We start from the raw sequence: 19,135 nt of genomic DNA, 5'->3' as shown, positions 1-19,135 counted from the left end.
ATTAGGGTACTTGGCTAAAATAGCCTTTCATCAATCAGTGAGGCAGCAAGGCAGTAATGTTGGGTGCCAAGGAGAAAGTGTGACAACTTCACTAATTCATTCAACAAGGCTCTACTGAGTGTCCACAATCTGCACACAATGGGAAATGTTGTCACTGAATCAAAGCCTTTTCCTAACTTCCTGCACAGTCTGGACAACTGGGTCCCCAAACCCAGAGGTCAGCCCTCACTGCCGAGGCACAGACAGAAATCACAGAGCAGTAATGGCAATGCCAAGTGTCAAAGGAGCAAATGAGGTGACACCAGCAGAAGGACCCACAGGAGAATCCCCGTGGCCCCAGGCCAGGCAGCCCCCACAGAGGGGCAGGTCTGCAGCTATGCGCAAAGGACGGGCAGGTTCAGGGTCTCTGCGAGGTGCGAGAACAGCTTCCACAAGGGGCAATGCATGCGAGGCCAGCAAGGGGCTGACAGGTGGGTTTGGAATCACGCACAGAGGCTGGCGAGTGGGTTCCGTGGGTCACGTGCAGAGGTTGGCAGGTGGGTTCCAAGGATCATGCCTAGAAGCTGGCGGGTGGGTTCTGTGGGTCACACACAGAGGCTGGCAGGTGGGTTCCGCAGGTCATACACAGAGGTTGGCAGGTGGGTTCCGAGGGTCACACCTGGAGGTTGGCAGGTGGGTTCCGAGGGTCACACCCGGAGGCTGGCAGGTGGGTTCCAAGGGTCACACACAGGTTGATGGGTAGGTCCCGTGGGTCATGCCCAGGGCTGGCTGCCATGAGTGGGAGAAAGGCACAGTGAAGGGGCTGGGCCTTTATCTAAGAGTGGACTGTGATGGAAGTGCCCTTCCAAGACAGAAGGGTAGGTTAGCACACAGGGTTAAGGAGGCCAGGGAGGAGGTCGCTGCAGGGATTTGCTCTGATATTGAATCAGTGGAAGCAGCGGTCTGCAGCCTCCGTAATGCAAGGCTATGAGCAGGAGCAGGGGCTGACTCTGAGGGACCAGGTTCGACACAGACACTCGGTCCTGGGCAGCAGGCAGAAAATGGCACCGTGACACAAGAGACAGGATGGCAGGAGGGACCTGGCTGAAGAAGACGACCAGGGCTTCTACTGGAAGTGACTTTGGAAGAAAGACCCAGCGGACGTGGATATGACTTTAGGATGAGTTCAGGGTTGAATTCCAGATTCTGGGAACAATATGGTGAGAAACAGGCCACGAGAACACCAAGGCAAACAGAAAGTCGAGGAGCAGCAGCCAGCTGGCGCAGGGGCAGGGAGGGAAGGATGGACAGGCCAACGCAGGGGCAGGCAGTGGAGATGAGACACAGAGCCTGTGGGAAGCAGTTAGGCCACCAGCTAGGGGATGTCAGAGATGTCCTGGGGTCACCGTTCCGAAAGCCAGATTCCTGGACAGTGAAATGGAGTTGTTAGAGGGAGATGGGACCCTAGAGAGCACTCAGAGGTCCAAACCCCTCATCCTAAAGTAGGGGACGCTGTGGCCACGACATTCCGTGCCTCACCCAAGGCTCTAGAGCTGTAAAGTGGAGGAGCCATGACTGAGGGCCGGCTGTCTTCTCTTTCACTGTTACTGTATTTATTAACCTGGTTACTTATGCTTTCCAAAAAGCTTTCTGTGCAAATGATCTGTGGTCAGGTCATCATCTTTTGTTATAATCCACACCTCAGTCAGACGGATGCGTTCAACAGAACCAGTCAGAAGATCCACAGTGCTAGACAGTGCACCTGATGTGCAGTTCCCAGAATGGAGTTGTCTTCCCCAAAGCCAAGTGTTTTCTCTGAAACCGTCTGCTCTTTAACACTGAAGTCCTAGACACCTGCTAGGAGCAGCTCCAGCAGGAACAGAGGTGGGGCTCAGAGAAGGAAGCAGGGACAGCAACAGAGGGGTGGGTTCCCGAAGGCTTGGGGCACAGGATGGTGTCACCACAGCAGACTGGCCACCTGCAGAATCCAGGAAGGCTGATTCCAATCTAAGATCTGGTAAGGCCCAGGCGGGCCCAGCAGAGTCACACCCCACCAGGCAGGAGAGAGTGCTGCAGCCTGCCCCATAATCTCGAGTGCTCAGAATTTGGCGCCTCTGTTACCAAAAGAAAACACACGCCAATGTTTTCCAAAGGATAATGAGCAAGACTGTTTAAATAGAGTCCACGCACATATAACTTCCTTGAGCTATTTTAGGGTCACATTATGTGGCAGTCCACATCATTTCCAGCTGCTCCACCTAGGTCCCAGGTCTCCTATCAGCATGGAGTGATGGTCTGGCGGAAGAGTACTGGCCAGGACGCAGGGGGCTCACCTCTGTGCCCACCAGGCAGCTGCTCAGTTCCTTTTTTTTTTTTTTTTTTTTTTGGAGACAGAGTCTCGCTCTTGTTGTCCAGGCTGGAGTACAATGGCGTGATCCCAGCTCACTGCAACCTCTGCCTCCCGAGTCCAAGTGATTCTCCTGCCTCAGTCTCCTGAGTAGCTGGAACTACAGGCGCACACCACCACACCCGGCTAATTTTTGTATTTTTAGAGATGGGGTTTCACCATGTTGGCCAGGCTGGTCTCAAACTCTTGACTTCAGGTTATCCACCTGCCTCGGCCTCCCACAGTACTGGGATTCTAGGCATGAGCCACCCTGCCATCTGCTCATTTCTCACAGGCACTCTGCAGCATCTTCTTGGGCAATTTGAAATTCAGTGGAAAAATCCTATCCATGTCTATTATCTTGACGCTGTTCTGAGCAGGTGTCTCTGGGAGGTTAGCGGCACAGAAGAGAGTGGGGGCCAACAGTTTAATCCAGAAGAGTAGGAAATGAATCCGGACCCAGGGGTCAAGGGTGTGGCTCTGCCACTTATCTTAAGTCAACCTGGCAGAGAACAGCACTGGCAACTCCAACAAAGGAAATGTGGGGCCAGCACTTGGAACAAACTGGAACAAAATATGCTCAGGAAATGCTCCAAAATACAAAAGAGCTATGTTAGATGAACTCTGGCTCAGTCACCAGATCCTTGCAAAAAGAAATTTAATGGATTTGGTACACAAATCACAAACAGGGATAAAAGTAAAATACGAGCTCATCAGCAGCCTCAACCACAAAACCGGGGCTGCACTGCACCCAAAAGGTGGTGGAGACGGGAACGGGTCTGAGGAAGGCCGGCCTCTTCCAGGATGGGAGTCTCAGAAGGCACCCACCCATGTGGTTCTCTGGATCCAGCCTCAGATCATGCCCTAAAGAAGGCACTGAGGGTTTCCAAAATGGGGAGGCCAAAAATCAAAATCCAGAGCAGGAAGGAAATGAGCAAGGAACTAACACTTGCTGACTGCATATTCTGCAGAAACAGAGCACTGTGCTAGAAGCTTTATATCACCTCATTTTATTCCACAACAATTCTAACAAGGTAAGTAACGCTCCCCATTTTACCACTAATAAAGGGGTGTAAGTAACGTGCCCACAGTCACACTGCTAATACGCAGAGGAGCTAGTATTGGACCTGGAGCTGTTCATGATGTGTAGACATCTGATTTAAATAATAATAATAATAAAATAAACTAGGTCCTTACTTATTTTAATTTCCTTTAGGATTTATTTCATTCATTTGACAATTTTTTTTTTTTTTTTTTGAGATGGAGCTTCACTCTTATTGCCCAGGCTGGAGTGCAATGGAGCCATCTTGGCTCACTGCAACCTCCGCCTCCCAGGTTCAACTGATTCTCCTGCCTCAGCCCCCAACAAGTGGCTGGCATTACAGGCATGCACCACCACACCTGGCTAATTTAGTTTTTGTTTTTGTTTTTCGTACTTTTAGTAGAGACAGGGTTTCACCATGTTGGCCAGGCTGGCCTCAAACTCCTGACCTCATGATCCGCCCACCTTGGCCTCCCAAAGTGCTGGGATTACAGGTGTGAGCCACCGCATCCAGCCTAATTTAGTATTTTTAGTAGAGACGGGGTTTCTCCATGTTGGTCAGGCTGGTCTCAAACTCCTGACCTCAGGCGATCAGCCCGCTTCCGCCTCCCAAATTACTGGGATTACAGGCATGAGCCACCACACCCAGCCCTCATTTGATAAGTATTTATAGAGAAGCTGATATACTGCTATTCTAGATGTTGGAGATATAGCAGTGACTGAAGTTTGTGCCCTTAAGAAGTTTAACTGTAGTGTACTAGTTAGTACTTCAAAGTCGAATTATTTCCAACTCAGGGTCACAGAGAAGACAGTGAATCAGCAACCTACAGAATTTAATATTCACCTACCTACCTATCTGAAAGAGACCTTGTAGCACACAAGCACTTAAGAACCCACCTGTTTTCATTATTCTAATTTATGTGTAACTTAAATACATAGACACACACAATTTGAATACAATAATATAAAAGCTACCACACAAGTCAATGGTAACTGAATTCAAACTGGACTCAGACTAAAAGAATACGTAACCAGAGAGGTTCTGTGAACATCAGCAGCAAAGCACCTGCAGAATAAACAAACATGTGAGGAAGCTGAGAGTTATGTGCACTTGTGCCAATATATATATATTTTTTCCAAGACGGAGTCTCACTCTGTCACCAGACTGGAGTGCAATGGCTCGATCTCGGCTTACTGCAACCTCTCCGCCTTCTGGGTTCAAGCAATTCTCTGCCTCAGCCTCCCGAGTAGCTGGAATTACAAGCGCCCGTCACCACGCCCAGCTAATTTTTGTGTTTTTAGTAGAGATGGGGTTTCACCATCTTGGTCAGACTGGTCTTGAACTCCTGACCTTGTGATCCACCCGCCTCAGCCCCCCAAAGTGCTGGGATTGCAGGCATGAGCCACCGCGCCCTGCACTTGTGCCAATAATTTAAAGACTTTTGGCCAGGCATGGTGGCTCATGCCTGTAATCCCAGCACTTTGGGAGGCTGAGATGGGTGGATCACTTGAGGTCAAGGGTTCAAGACCATCCTGGCCAACATGGTGAAACCCTGTCTCTACTAAAAATACAACAATTAGCCAGGTGTGGTGGCACGTACCTGTAATCCTAGCTACTCAGGAGGCTCGCGGAGGAGAATCACTTGGATCTGGGAGGCAGAAGTTGCAGTGAGCCAAGGTCATCTACTGCACTCCAGCCTGGGCAACAGAGTGAGCCACCGTCTCAAAAAAAAAAAAAAAACAAAAAAAAAACTTCCGTAATAACTACTTGCTAAAGTCATCAATAGCCTAAGGAGTGAAAGAAAAATATCTAAGAGAAAAATATCAAAAAAAAAAAAATTAATAACTTGACAAAGCTCTAACCAAAGAGAAACAAAATAAAAGTCACTCATGAAAAGCAAGAGAATATTCCCCAACCTGCTAACCTGCCTTCAACCCAGTTCGACAGAGAACAAATGAAGAATCTGGCCACTGATGTAAAAAATACAATCGAGTAAGCCTCCAAGCAAAACATGGATGGGTGAGCCTTGGGTCAGGCAGTCAAGAAAACAAGTGAAATTTCTAACTGATGGATTATGCTCTAGGAGGACAGACAAGATTCATGCGGGCCATGCACAGGGGGTCCCTTGGGCCAGCAATGGGTGCTCACTCGAGTCAAATAAAACTGGTGTAATGTCAACTTATCCTCCATGTGAAATCCATCCAAAGGGACGAAGACATAGCACAAAGCAAGATGGGAATTTTCTATGTCAGACTATTTGGATCTTAACCTTAAATATGTCATTGCTTGACTTTTCCCCTTCCTTTTCTTCTTGCTTCTCCTCTGGCAAAAGCAGCAGTCAGGAAGAGACCAGATCCACACTAGCAAGACAAAGTGTTGGACCATCAACCCTTCCAGGCCCTGGCTCAGAGAACACAGCTTTACAAATGAGGGAGAATGTTAACATCTGGTGAACTGAGGGGAATGGTATGTGAGTTTCGCTGTAGTACTCTTTTAACTTTTCTATATATTTGACAATTTTCAAAAAAAAGCTTGAGCAAACAAAAAGAAAAAATATATACAATTTTGAAAGGTTGAGGTAGGGAAGGGATGAAAATGGCATCATTCTCCAAATGTGGGGGCAAAGAGTCAAAGATAAATTATCGATAACTCTAAACCTTAGTCCCCAACTATCAACTTGCACCAACAACCTTGGAGATTATTTAAAAAAAAAAAAAACCCTGAGCAAGTCCCTCTCCCTTGTGACGTCTGTCTCCCCAGGCTGGGGCCAGGTGCTGACCTTCAGCACCCAGCCCTCAGGCCCCTACTGAGTGGGTGCCAGCGTCTAGGAGGCTCCATTGGCCTCTGCAGGCTGAGGCCACTCTTCTCAACGAATGGCCAGCTTGGCCTTCTCAGAGGGTGCCGCAGATGCCCTCATTTGGGGATTCCAACAGTACCCAAGGGATTAAACAAGGACAGTTTTTCCTACGCCTCTCGTTGGCAAAGAACTGCCAACGTGGGAGCGGAAAAATTCACTGCCAAGGGACAAAACTCATTCGAATGACAACCTATTCCAGTGCCAGCCATTCCAGGAAAGGAGGGAGGGGAGCTTTATAATGGGAAAGGAAATCTGTTATTCCCTACACATCATAATTCACCTGATGAGTTAATCAGGAAGGAAGGGAAACCTATTTGAGTTCAGCGTCTGTCTGGCTGACTCCTTTTTGACCTCCCTACTCCACCACGGTCCCCTCTCCCCAGGCTCCCATTACCCCTCCACAGAGACCAAAGGATTGAAGTGTCTGCCTGCAGTGCTCCGCAGGGACTCATGGGGCACCACACTCTCCCTGAAGGACATGGCCTGACTTCTGGGGCTGGGATTTACCAATGTCACTCAGCAAGGTGAGGATGGCACCTTCCCGCAGACCACAGCAATTCTCAAACTGGTTCAGGTACTGTCAAGAAAGTGAGAAGCGGCATCAGAGCTGGTGGTCACAAACCACCGGAAATCCACACGTGTCTCTTACCAGCCCATGTGATGGAAGTGCTGACCCTGGGCCCTAGTCTTTAGGGGACCTGCTTTTGAGGAAGCTAGGGCAGCAGGACTAGCAGGGATTGGCCGGAGGAGGAGGAGGAAGAAGAGGAGGATGAAGCAGTCCTGACCACCCCAGGGCTCTCACATCCTCACAGCAAGGGGCCCCTGAGGCGAGGAAAGTTCGATTCTCACTGGCTGCTACAGTTCTGAGCAAGGCAGGACGAAGTCTAAGCACAGGAAATAGGAATTATCTGTGCCTGAGGATCCTAGAGACGGGCCAGGCTGGGAGGGCATCACTGGAAACCACCCTCCAACCACCATCCTGCCATCTCCTAGCCACGTAGGTGACGGTAACAGTAGGGAATGGTTACTGAGCACTGACTACATGCCAGGGGCTGGAAGAGCTCTGCACGGATTAGCTTGGCAAAGCCTTCCCTGCGTGACCTCATTTAATACTAACCACCACCACTAAGTAAGTACGGGTGGAATCCCCATGTTGGAGGAGGAAACTGAGGTTACACGGTTGAATACCCGTCAGCTCGCACAGCTGTGAGAGGGCAGTGCTGGAATGCGGCGCCAGGTCAATCTGAAACTCAAGCCCAGGCCCTTAATCCCCTGCCTTCCTGGCCCCCTCGACTGTCAAGAGGCTCCGTGTGCTGCTGGGAGCTGGCCTCCGAAGAAGGCAGAGAGAGGAGCTTCCCAGCTGAGCCTCACCGTCAGGAACTCACATCATGTTCATAAACCCTCAAGAGTCTGTTCACGTACCTAGCATGTATACTTTTTTTTTTTTTTTTTTTTTTTTGAGACGGAGTCTCGCTCTGTCGCCCAGGCTGGAGTGCAGTGGCCGGATCTCAGCTCACTGCAAGCTCTGCCTCCCGGGTTTAGGCCATTCTCCTGCCTCAGCCTCCCGAGTAGCTGGGACTACAGGCGCCCGCCACCTCACCCGGCTAGTTTTTTGTATTTTTAGTAGAGACGGGGTTTCACCATGTTAGCCAGGATGGTCTCGATCTCCTGACCTTGTTATCCGCCCGTCTCGGCCTCCCAAAGTGCTGGGATTACAGGCTTGAGCCACCGCGCCCGGCCGACATGTATACTTTTAACATCGACTCTTACATGTCCCCATGTGCTGGCCAAGCCTGCCTCTCCTTGCCCACAGATGTATTATAGATTTGAACTTTTTAGAGGGAACAAAGGAAACAACAGACAACAAGACACTGGGCAACAGTGTCCTCCCCTAACCCCACTGGGTGACAGCAAGGATAGGGGTTCCTTAGGATGCGAGTCCTTCCTGCCTCCCCCTCAATCATCCTGCAACCCACGCCAGGTCAGTCATGTTAAACTTTCCATCTCTTCTTCCCTGGCTCATTGGCTCTTTGCCACCTAAAAGACCAAGTCTAAAAGCCTCTGCCTCACTTCAGAGCCCTCTGTAATCTGGCCACATCCCACCTACTTCCAGGCTGCCCTCTGAGAAGTCTCCACTTGACTGCAACACGGCTTTATCTCTACACAGCTGCAGTCAGTAATGGGTGACTGTCAAAGGTTAGAAAAATAAGGAAAAAATCAAAGTGCTGTCAAGTTCCCCCATCTCTCACTGTGGGTCATGCCAAGGGCTGTGTTCATATCCTGCTGTGAGTGCCACTCCCAGGACATGCCTATCTCCAGGGAGAGCCACTCTGGCAGGCCAAGCCCACGGAAAATTTCCTTTTATTTTATTTATCTGTCTATTTCTTCTGAGACAGGATTATCTTTTTTCTTGAGACTGAGTCTTGCTCTGTCGCCTAGGCTGGCATGCAGTGGCGCAATCATAGCTCCCTGTAGCCTCAACCTCCCAGGCTCAAGCCATCCTCCCAGTCCAGCCTCCAAAATAGTGGGGACTACAAGCGCACACTACCACACCTGGCTAATTTTTCATTTTTTATTTTTTGAGGAGATAGGGCCTTGGTATGTTGCCCAGGCTGGTCTCAAACTCCTGGCCTCAAGCTATCCTCCTGTCTCAGCTTCCCAAAGTGGAAAGCTTTTGTTTTTTTTTTAAGAGGCACAAGGGCCTGGAGGAACAGTAAGAGTAGCACCTGAAGTGTGTCTGGGAATGGCCACTGAAAGGGAATAAACGCCTGGGCTCCCACCCTCACTATTGTGACCCTTCCAAAGTAAAGAGGTGCACTCTCAGAGTAACTGACCTCCTTTTCAATTAAAATAAAAATTTTTTTGGCTGGGCGCAGTGGCTCACACCTGCAATCCCAGCACTTTGGGAGGCTGAGGTGGGTGATCATTTGAGGTCAGGAGTTCGAGACCAGCCTGGCTGGTGTGGTGAAACCCTGCCTCTACCAAAAATACAAAAGTTAGCCAGGCATGGGGGCAGGCACCTATAATCCCAGCTACTCGGGAGGCTGAGGCAGGAGAATCGCTTGGACCCAGGAGGCAGAGGCTGCAGTGAGTCGAGATCACGCCACTGCACTCCAGCCTGGGCAATAGAGTGAGACTCTGTCTCAAAAAAAAAAAATATTTTGTTCAGAGCTTCCAGTTATCATGTTATATGGCCTTATTCAGACTTAGAGACGGAGAGGTGGCCTGCGGCTAGGTCTGTGTGGACTGGGACCCAGGCTCTGCTGCTACAGCTGTGTGAGGCCCAACCTCTCTGGGCTGTGATATCCACCCGTGATGTGGGAACCATACCTGTGCACTCATGTGTGAGCTGTTGGAAATCGAATGAGGTAACATGTACTAGCAGGCTATGTGGTACTATCATAGGGAACAACGGGGAGGAGGGCACCCAACTGCCCCTGAGACCAGAAGGGGCTGCCGTCCACCCACCAGAAGTGAACACTCTAGGGAAGAGGAGGTGGTGTGGTGAGAAGGTGGAGAGCTGAGCCCCACAGATGAGTCCAGGTGGGTCAGGTGGGTTGGGTGGGTCGGATGGGATGGGGCAGGTCTGCAGTCCTGGCCCAGCTCTCTGATCATGAACCCCACTCCCTCTCTTCTATGCTCCCTGCCCCCATGTGTGGTGCTGTCCCATCTCTGGAATAAGATCCCTCCTAATAAGGAGAGCAGTGGCGCTGGCACCAAAGGCCTAACGTGGCCCTAACACGCCCAGGGAGGAAGCATTTGTTTTGGAACTTGCCCAGTCCTTCCCCACGCCCAGACCTGTGATGAGTTTTCCTTGTCATTGGAATAATCCCAGCAGAGTGTGCAGCACGCCCTTCCCCCTTCCCTGGTGTTCTCGGAAGTGCCTCTGACTTACACACACACCAGCCCCAGGTGGACAGGGAACAGAGGATCTGAGAGGCAAAGTAGCCCTGCTGGAGTTGCTGGGGGTCCCCAAGCTTCCTGATGATGACAGAAGTGAAAGGTCTCCCCATCCCCCTTCCTGGTGTCCCACATGCCCAGACAGGCTGTATGCCTGGCAGCCGCGGGACCCTCACCTTCCGGAGATCTCCTCCTTGGCAATACTCCATGGCCAGCAGGGGCAAGTCATTGGGCGCCAAGTTCTGCATCCCCTCAGGGACATCTCGGGCAGCCACCACATTGGGGTGCGTCAGCCTAGGAAGGAGGAAAACCGATGAGAGCAGAGCCAGACTCCTGCCCAGACCCATCCCTATCACCCCCATCAGGTCTCAGCAACAAAGGCCCAGGATAACCCAGGGCTTCGAAACAGAGGAAGACAGAGCCCACGATGGGTGGCCAACTGCAATGCCCCGGTCAGTGGTGTGCACCCAGCCCCACCGGCAGCACCAGAACTCAGACCCTGAGGGCACACTCTGTGTAACTTCCATTTTCTGTGCGTGCTACATCCCAAGTCCTCATCGTGCTGCCAAACTGCTCCTTTGAAGACCTTCCAATTTCATGCCCTCCACATGGCGGGGATGTGTCACACATGCAAGCAGGCAAACAAGGTGGTGCCTGCTCTTTTTGTTTTCGTATTTTTTTTCTTTTCTCTGTTTATTTTTTGGCAGGTTGATTCACCCACACACATCACCCCAAGGTGGACACACAGAGAGGGATCTGAGAAGGAACTCATGTAACCAGATAGAACCATGATGTAACCAAATGGCACTTCCTCTTTTTAAGAGGCTGGCAGAGGAGCCCCTGCTTGGTGTCCTCCTCGCTGGCTCTTTCGGAGTCCACCTCACTAGCTAGGGGGTCAGCAGCCACCGGGCAGATGGATGGCCCAGTCTCCACACTAGAGGAATAAATGTCAGCGGCAGCATGACAGCAGAGAATGGTCATGTACCACCTTGGAACTGGAAATACAGGAGGAAAGAAGGCTTTTTTTTTGCTGACAAAGGAAAAGTCACTGTGATAACTGTGTTAACTTATTTAATATAATGAAACTGATGAAAAGTCCCTGACAAGGCCCAGTGTGGACTTTAGCTGCTCTTCCTCTGGCGTCTTTAGAAGCAGCAGAGTCACCGTGGAGACTGTCGGGCTGGCGCCCTGATGGAGGGGCAGAGATTTAAGACTCTCCTCTTTTTTTTTTTTTTTTTTTAAATTAGACGGAGTCTCACTCTGTCGCCCATGCTGGAGTGCAGTGGCGTGTGATCCTGGCTCACTGCAAGCTCCGCCTCCCGGGTTCACGTCATTCTCCTGCCTCAGCCTCCCAAGTAGCTGAGATTACAGGCGCCCGCTACCAAGTCTGGCTAATTTTTGGTATTTTTAGTAGAGATGGGGTTTCATTGTGTTAGCCAGGATGGTCTCAATCTCCTTACCTCGTGATCCACCTGCCTCAGCCTCCCAAAGTGCTGGGATTACAGGCGTGAGCCACCGCGCCCAGCAAGACTCTCCTTTCTAGACACACCAGGGGCTGCTGCTCCAGCTTTCCCTTGGGGTGCGCGAGGCCCTCACCTTCTCATGATCTGGATCTCCAGGCACCACCGCTCTCGATTCCTGGGGCTGAGCTCCTGCCGGCACTGCTTGATGGCAATCTGCTCACCTGTTTCCTACAGAAACAGCACAGTGGGGACCAGCAGAGCAAGATGCAGGCCAAATCCCACCCTGTCTGCTGCATGGGAGGGATCTCCAGTCCTCAGGTGTCACCTGCAATCACCTCCTGGTGCTCCAAGGTCACATGTACACACCGATCGACAGCCACATAGCACCTGCCCTTCGGGCTGTCTCCTTACCACCCCACCTCTCACCCAACCGCTCCAGCCTCATTTCTTTTTCTTTTTTTCAAGATAGAGCCGTGCTCTATCGCCCAGGCTGAAGTGCACTGGCACAGTCTCAGCTCACTGCAACCTCCACCTCCTGTGTTCAAATAATTCTTGTGCCTCAGCCTCCTGAGTAGCTGGGATTACAGGCATGCGCAACCATGCCTGGCAAATTTTTGTATTTTTAGTAGACACAGGTTTCTTTCTTTCTTTCTTTTTTTTTTTTTTTGAGACGGAATCTCGCTTTGTTGCCCAGGCTGGAATGCAGTGGCGCGATCTCGGCTCACTGCAAGCTCCGCCTCCCGGGTTCACGCCATTCTCCTGCCTCAGCCTCGGAGTAGCTGGGACTACAGGTGCCTGCCACCTCGCCCGGCTAATTTTTTTTGTATTTTTAGTAGAGATGGGGTTTCACCGTGTTAGCCAGGATGGTCTCGATCTCCCAACCTCGTGATCCACCCGCCTCGGCCTCCCAAAGTGCTGGGATTACAGGCGTGAGCCACCGCGCCCGGCCTAGACACGGGTTTCATCATGTTGGTGAGGCTGGTCTTGAACTCCTGACCTCAAGTGATCTGCCTGCCTTGCCCTCTCAATGTGCTGAGATTACAGATGTGAGCCACCACACCCAGCCTCTCCCACCTCATTTCTATCTATCCAGAGACTACAGAGGCTTCAAGGCCCTGCTCCATTCCCAGTCCCGCCATGAAACCTCTGCTGACCATTCCTGCCCAGAGAGGTTTCTCTGTCCGAACCCTGGCTGCTGCTGTATTAGGCTGACCCATGGGACACTGCTAATTGACCACATTGACCTACAAAAATAGCACCTGCATGTGGTTCAACCTAATAGTGAACACCACGTTGAGTGTCTTCATTGTTTCATGTGAGTTTTGTCCTTTCAGAACGCAAGCATAATGTAGCATAATATAGTAGACGAAATACTGGCTAGTTCAAATTCTAACTGTGCCATTTACTAGCTATGTGACCTTGGGTAAACCACTTGGTCTGACTCAGTTTCTTCTGTAAAATGGGAATACTGACACCCATATTTCAAGGCTTGAAAACAAGCCTCTAGCAGGTATTGGTAACCCCACAGAGCAGGGAACCCAGGTCATCCGAGTACTCCTGTTTAAAATCCTGCAGAGATTGGCTCCCACCTGCATTTCCAGCCGCTCTCCCACGACACTGCAGCCAGATGGCACCACCCACCCTGGCGCTTGGCCCTGCTCCTCTACACTTGCCAGCACAGGTGCATGGGCACCACAGTCTGCCCAACTCAAAAGGGTCTCACCCTCCACTATACTCCTGTAACAGCTAATTCCTTCAGTGCACATGCCAAAGAGTTACTTTCTGCAGAGTAATGGGCTGTTTTCTCTTCTCTTTGTCAAATTATAGACTTGTCCATCTTCATGGGCTTTAACTTCTACCCAGGTAACCAGCAGCATCCTCAACAGTGGCTCCTGCACCTGGCGAATCATGAACTGAGCCACTGGCTCCTGGCGGCCTCCCCTTTTCTCCCTGGTGCATGAGTGGGGACACCGGAGACAGGCAGGCCCTGAGGCCGTGGCACAAGCAGCAGGGAGAGCGGCTCTGGCCTCAGGCACTCCAGCTGCCACAAGGGAGTCACCACTGCACCACTGTCACCTCTTTTGGCCATGGGGGGTCTCCAGGACAACTGCGGGGCAGCAGCTGCCCCAGGCAGCAGCTCCCAGAGCCCCAGCCTCAGAGCCGATCCTGCCACCGCTAAACAAGCTGACCTGCACCAACATCCTGCACCTCCTGTGTACCTACAGCACAAAACTCCCAACCCACACACACACCTGGGCAAGAGCCGCGCCTTCAGTGTAGCACAGGGTACCCAACAGTAGGAGAAGATTTCAGAACTGTACCAGACTCTACTGTGGCTCACTTGAAGGACGTCCTAGAGGCCCTGTTAGGCCAATTTCTGTTTTCTCAGTTTATGAAGATACAAACTTGATGGCTCTGTACCCCAGGTGGGACTGATGGTTATAAAAGGACAAGTTTGGCCCTTTTTGTATCTTGCCCTTTCACCTTCACCCTGCCTTGATCTTGGACTTCCTAGCCTCTAGGACTATAAGAAATAAAATTGTTATAAATTACGCATTCTCAGTTACTCTGTGACAGCATCACTAAGACACTGCTACAGACACTTGCCTCCAGTTAGGCGGAGTTTGCAGAGGAGCTTAGACGTGGGGAAAACAGGGTTCCACAAACAGAGACTGATGGCCCCGCTGCAGCGTGAGATGCCGTTGCCAAGAGCATCTATCCACCTCCATCCACCCTGCAACATTTCCATGGACAGTATTCCAAGCAATGGTTTAGCCAAAGAGACTGTAACTCATGGTTTGCTACCTCAGAATGACTGAGACTAAACCAAGATACCAAAAAATCTGCAGCAACTTAACTTCAATACACAGAAGAGTGCACTTGTTTTCTATTGCTGCCGTAACAAATTACCACAAACTTGGTGGCTTAAAATAATACACCTTATTTCCTTGCAGTTCTATCTGCTGAAGCCTGACGTGCGTCTGCCAGAGCTAGGATGTTGGTGAGGCTGTGCTCCATCTAGAGGCTCTAGGGGAGAGTCTGTTTCCCTGCTTTTCCCTCTGCATCTTCTAGAAGCGCCACTTTCTTCGGCTCGTGGCCCCTTAGCCCATCCTGGCGTCAGCCATGGCCTGCCATTTTCCTCACATGCATCAGCTGACACTGCCTCTGCTACCTCCCTCTCCCACGTTTAAGAACCCTTGGGATTATACTGGGACCCCCAGGGAAGCCAGGTCAATCTCCCCATCTCAGGTCAGCTGATTAGGAAACCTAATTTCATCTGTAACCTTAATTTCCTTTTGCCATGCTGCCCCACCCAGTCATAGATTCAGAGATTAGGATGCAGATTTCTTGGTGGGGTTGGGGGGAATTATTCTACCTACCACAGATGAAACAGGACAGATAATCAGATTTAAAAAGTAGATTACTCAGTTTATTAAGTGATTTTAGGTAATCTGTCTAGCTACAAATTGGATAATTGCAGTCTTTTGCCCAACACAAACACTGGACCTGATACACAGCTGTCACTTGGCCCAACCCAGAATCAGGAAGAGATTTTGATACTGAAGACTTGAAATTGGTCTTAAATATCCAAATGCAAACTAAAAAGACTGAACTCAGCAATGTGAACACTGAACAAGTCTTTAAATATCTGGGCATAGAGACCAAAACTAACTTTCTACTCACAGACAGCTCAGCTTCGCCCTAGAGTTGAGGTGAAATCCTAACTTCCTGGGCCTAGGAAGGTCTGCTGTAGATATAGACACACTTACACTTTTCCTAACACAGTGGCCTTCATCTGCCTCTAGGAAGTATTCTGAAATATTCCCAGTTTTTCCATGAGTAATGTTTCATTTGAAACAGAAATGCAAACAGAATTACTTTGTTATTAAAAATATGCCTGCTCTAGAAAGCGAAATTCAATTAAAACAGCACAGAAGCAGGCTACGAACACCGGTTCCGAAACCCCGGGGAGTTTGTTCTTCACTAGCAGTGGAATTCGAACAGATATAAAGTAAGAAGGATGGCTTACTTTATTTTTCCTAGAATCTACTGAGTCTTAGCTTAGTTCTGTGGAAACCCAGACTAGGCCTGAGCCATGTCAGTACCCAATTTCCGGTACGTGAACTCCTCGTGAAGGACAAAATTCAAAACTGCTTTGTGGCCGGGTGTGGTGGCTCATGCCTATAATCCCAGCACTTTGGGAGACCAAGGCAGGTAGATCACTAGAGCCCAGGGGTTTGAGACCAGCCTGGGCAACATGGCAAGACTCTGTCTCTACTAAAAATATTTTAAAAAACTAGCCAGGCATAGTCATAGATGCCTGTAGTTCCAGCTACTTGGGAGGCCGAGGTGGGAGAATCTCCTGAGCCTGGGAAGTCAAGTCTGGACAATACAGTGAGACCTGCATTGAGCTGTGATCGTGCTGCTGCATTCCAGCCTGGGCTACTGGAGTGACACCCTGTCTTGAAAAATAAACACACACAAAACAACAACAGAAAACTGGTCTGTATTTTGAGAAAAGGGAGAAAGGTTCCCCTGTATGTCCAGATTGAATGTAGTGATTATGAAGGTCCTCAGAGTTTGCAATTCCTTGCCTTTGATGCATGAAAACATAAAACTTGTGTATAAGCATGTGTGTCATAAGGTGTAAAAAAGGCAGAGGGGAAGCACATCCTCAGACTAAAAGGTGCCTGGCAGATGCGAGCTGAAGACCAGTCACAGGAGAAACAAAAGGGACTGGCCCAGCTTCCTGAAGTTCACCTCTTTCAATGACTCAGGGTAAACTCACAGAGGCAAAGAGCTACGTTTAGACCCTTAGCACAGAAAGCCCAGTGTGCCGTTATCATGGCAAGCGTCCAACCAGGCCACTGTGGACATGGGGACAATTAGTAACAACCTCCTCCTCCTTCTCAGACCCCACCTCCTGAGATGAGTGCTTCAGAAAGGAGGCACAAGGCTGGGGGCAGAGACACTGGGCAGGAGGACCCAGAGCTGGAAGCCAAAAGGTCCGGGATCCAGCTGCAGTTTCACCCGACTCAGCAGGTAGTCGACTGAACACACCCTGGGCCCCGGCATCGCCTGCTCTATGCTATGAGGGCCATAACTTCTTCACCCTACTCCCTATAGTGCAGACCCCCACTGGGCACAGAGGCCTCCCGCCTCACCCACGGGAGCTAGGCGCTCGGGCTCTGGAGACAAGTAGGTCCAGGTGTAACTCCCTCCCCCACCACATGGTAAAGGTGCGTTAGGAGCCCATGGAATAAGCCCTGGGTCCTTATCCATAAGATGGGGATGGGTCCATTCACTCCAGGGATGTCAGCTAAAATGAAACACAGCATCCGAACACAGGGAGCCGGGAATAAACAACCACAGCCTCACTTTCTTTTCTGGCCCCGTGGAGATGCTGCTCTGCCCACTTGAGTCGGCCTCTGTTTTCCTGCGAGGCCCTCGAAAGTCTACCTCCTTTCCAGATCCTGCTAAAGCTCCATTCACCCCAAGAAGCCTCCCTTCCCCAGCATTCAGGAGAGATCATGCGGACAGGGAACCCAGCTCGGCTGCCATATGATGCCCTGGAGAAACAGCAGCCATTGTTATCCATGCAGTTCGGTGCTTGGATTTAGACTCACTTAATGCGTTCCTGAATGCTCCCTGGATCACTGTGATCAGAGAGTAAGCACACGAAGGGCAGGGCCCCTTTTTTCCTGGTATCCCCGACAGCGCTTGGGTCCAGGCTCTATAAATCCCTAGAGAAGTGACTGAATGGAGCAGAGGCTTTAAGGCTTCCAAGCACAGAGATAAGCTGGGGTGAGCTTTGTCTTGTCCCCTGAAGGGGCGAGTTCAGGCCCGTGCTGCTTCATAGAAGGGATTGTTAACACTCTGCCTTCTAACATCCAGGGCACACACTGCCTCCTCCACCCCAACAAGCATTCCACAGGGCTCCAGGCAGCACTTCCTGGCCCTCCTCACAGCCAAGTGCACACAGAACATGACGATGTCGCAAGGTACTCTGGGTCGCTTCCAGAAGGCAGCTGACCTACCTCCTGCCCAGCCATATTGGGGACCCAGCAATGAGGGGATCAATATTGGAGAATCCCCATCATCCATGTGAAAAGTGGGGACCCACAGCCAAGATGCTGACAGAGCCAGGATCTGAACCCAGGTCTGTGTGACTGAGTCTTGTGTTCCCACCCCTACTCCCAAACCATGTTGCCACGTGGGGGCACTTGGTTACCTCCTCCTCCTCCTCCTTTGTATTTAACAGAGGTCTCACTGAAAATGTCAGCCTGTCTAAACCGTACTGGGAAGCGGTTTGTGCTGACCCTGAGCTGGAGGTCTTAGCGAGTTCCAACACAGTGTGGAATGGTGAGGCCCACGCATGGCAGGAGAACCACAAGAACAGGGGAAGCAGGTTGGTGGGGCTCACTTGTTAACTGCCCTCCCTCCCTGGGAAACACTCAATGTGGGGTTCTTTGTCTAACAAAGAAGACTTATAAGTGTTTTGTTCTCCAAAGAAGCGTTTTTCAACCAAGCGCAGTGGCTCACGCCTGAAATCCCAGCACTTTGGGAGGCCAAGGCAGGAGGACTGCTTGAGCCCAGGAGTTTGAGACCAGCCTGGGCAACATAGAAAGACCTCATCTCTACAAAAAAAAAAAAAATTAGCCAGGCATGGGGTCTCATGCCTGTAGTCCCAGCTACTTAGGAGGCTGAAGTGGGAGGACTCCTTGAGCCTAGGAGTTCAAGGCTGCAGTGAGCCCTGATCGAGCCACTGCACTCCAGTCTGGGTGACAGAGGGAGACCCTGTCTCAAAAAACAAACAACAAAAAACCAATAAAGAAGTGTTTTCCCCTTCCTGCTTCAAAGAGGTTCAGACTGTAGGGAACAAGGAGAGCCTAAGGAACACTGAGGCCCCACCCCGAGTCCCCACCACGGAGAGGCCACAGGCACGATGGAAAAACATGAGGTTGGGTTCCGAACAGACGCAGGTTCCAATCCTAGCCTCTTTGCTTGCGAGCTCCGCCTCTGTGGGTGAGTCACAGAGACTGTGCTTCAGTCTCCTCAACTACAAAATGGGAACAAAGACAACAGTACTTCCTTTTAGAGATGTGAGGGCTGGAGAGAAAGCACATAAATACGTAGTTTGATGCTGGCGCATAGTAGGTTCTCAGTAAATGATACTTCTGATTATCAGGCCACTTCTCTGAGGACACCCATGCTTAGGGGCTTTTTCATGTAATTTCTATCATGATAACTAAAACCTTCCCTCTTCTGCAGACAAGATACAGTGCATGGAGTGTCAGGAAAGTGCACACTTGTTATGTGGAGTAAAACCATGAGAGTTAAGGAACCAACACTACCATAGCCCAGCTGCTTCTTTTAAGAGGCTGTGAACAGAGGGGTCCCCAACAGAGAACACAAACGCTCATCTTCTGAACTTGGACAATGACCAAAGACCTCTCCTTAGCACCCAAAGCAGCCCTAGAGATTTCCCAAACTTAGGGAGAACCCA

At 50.5% G+C, this 19,135-nt stretch overlaps 1 protein-coding gene across 3 annotated transcripts in view; it reads right to left on the bottom strand.

The window, feature by feature from the left end:
• The window catches only part of IKBKB (inhibitor of nuclear factor kappa B kinase subunit beta), a 58,686-nt gene that overhangs the window by 31,667 nt on the left and 7,884 nt on the right, over nt 1-19,135 (bottom strand). For 2 of the 3 annotated variants that reach the window (XM_007962323.3, XM_037983533.2), the window contains exons 3-5: nt 11,762-11,856; nt 10,342-10,459; nt 6,773-6,842 (exon numbers count right to left, since the gene is read on the bottom strand). In XM_007962323.3, the coding sequence (XP_007960514.1) occupies nt 6,773-6,842; nt 10,342-10,459; nt 11,762-11,856 (283 nt within the window). The remainder of the gene's footprint in view (nt 1-6,772; nt 6,843-10,341; nt 10,460-11,761; nt 11,857-19,135) is intronic. The other variant, XM_007962326.3, reaches the window with a different exon arrangement.

Source organism: Chlorocebus sabaeus, chromosome 8 (genome assembly GCF_047675955.1).
Source record: "Chlorocebus sabaeus isolate Y175 chromosome 8, mChlSab1.0.hap1, whole genome shotgun sequence".
NCBI classification, from domain to species: domain Eukaryota; kingdom Metazoa; phylum Chordata; class Mammalia; order Primates; family Cercopithecidae; genus Chlorocebus; species Chlorocebus sabaeus.
This window is presented reverse-complemented; position numbering and strand designations above follow the sequence as displayed.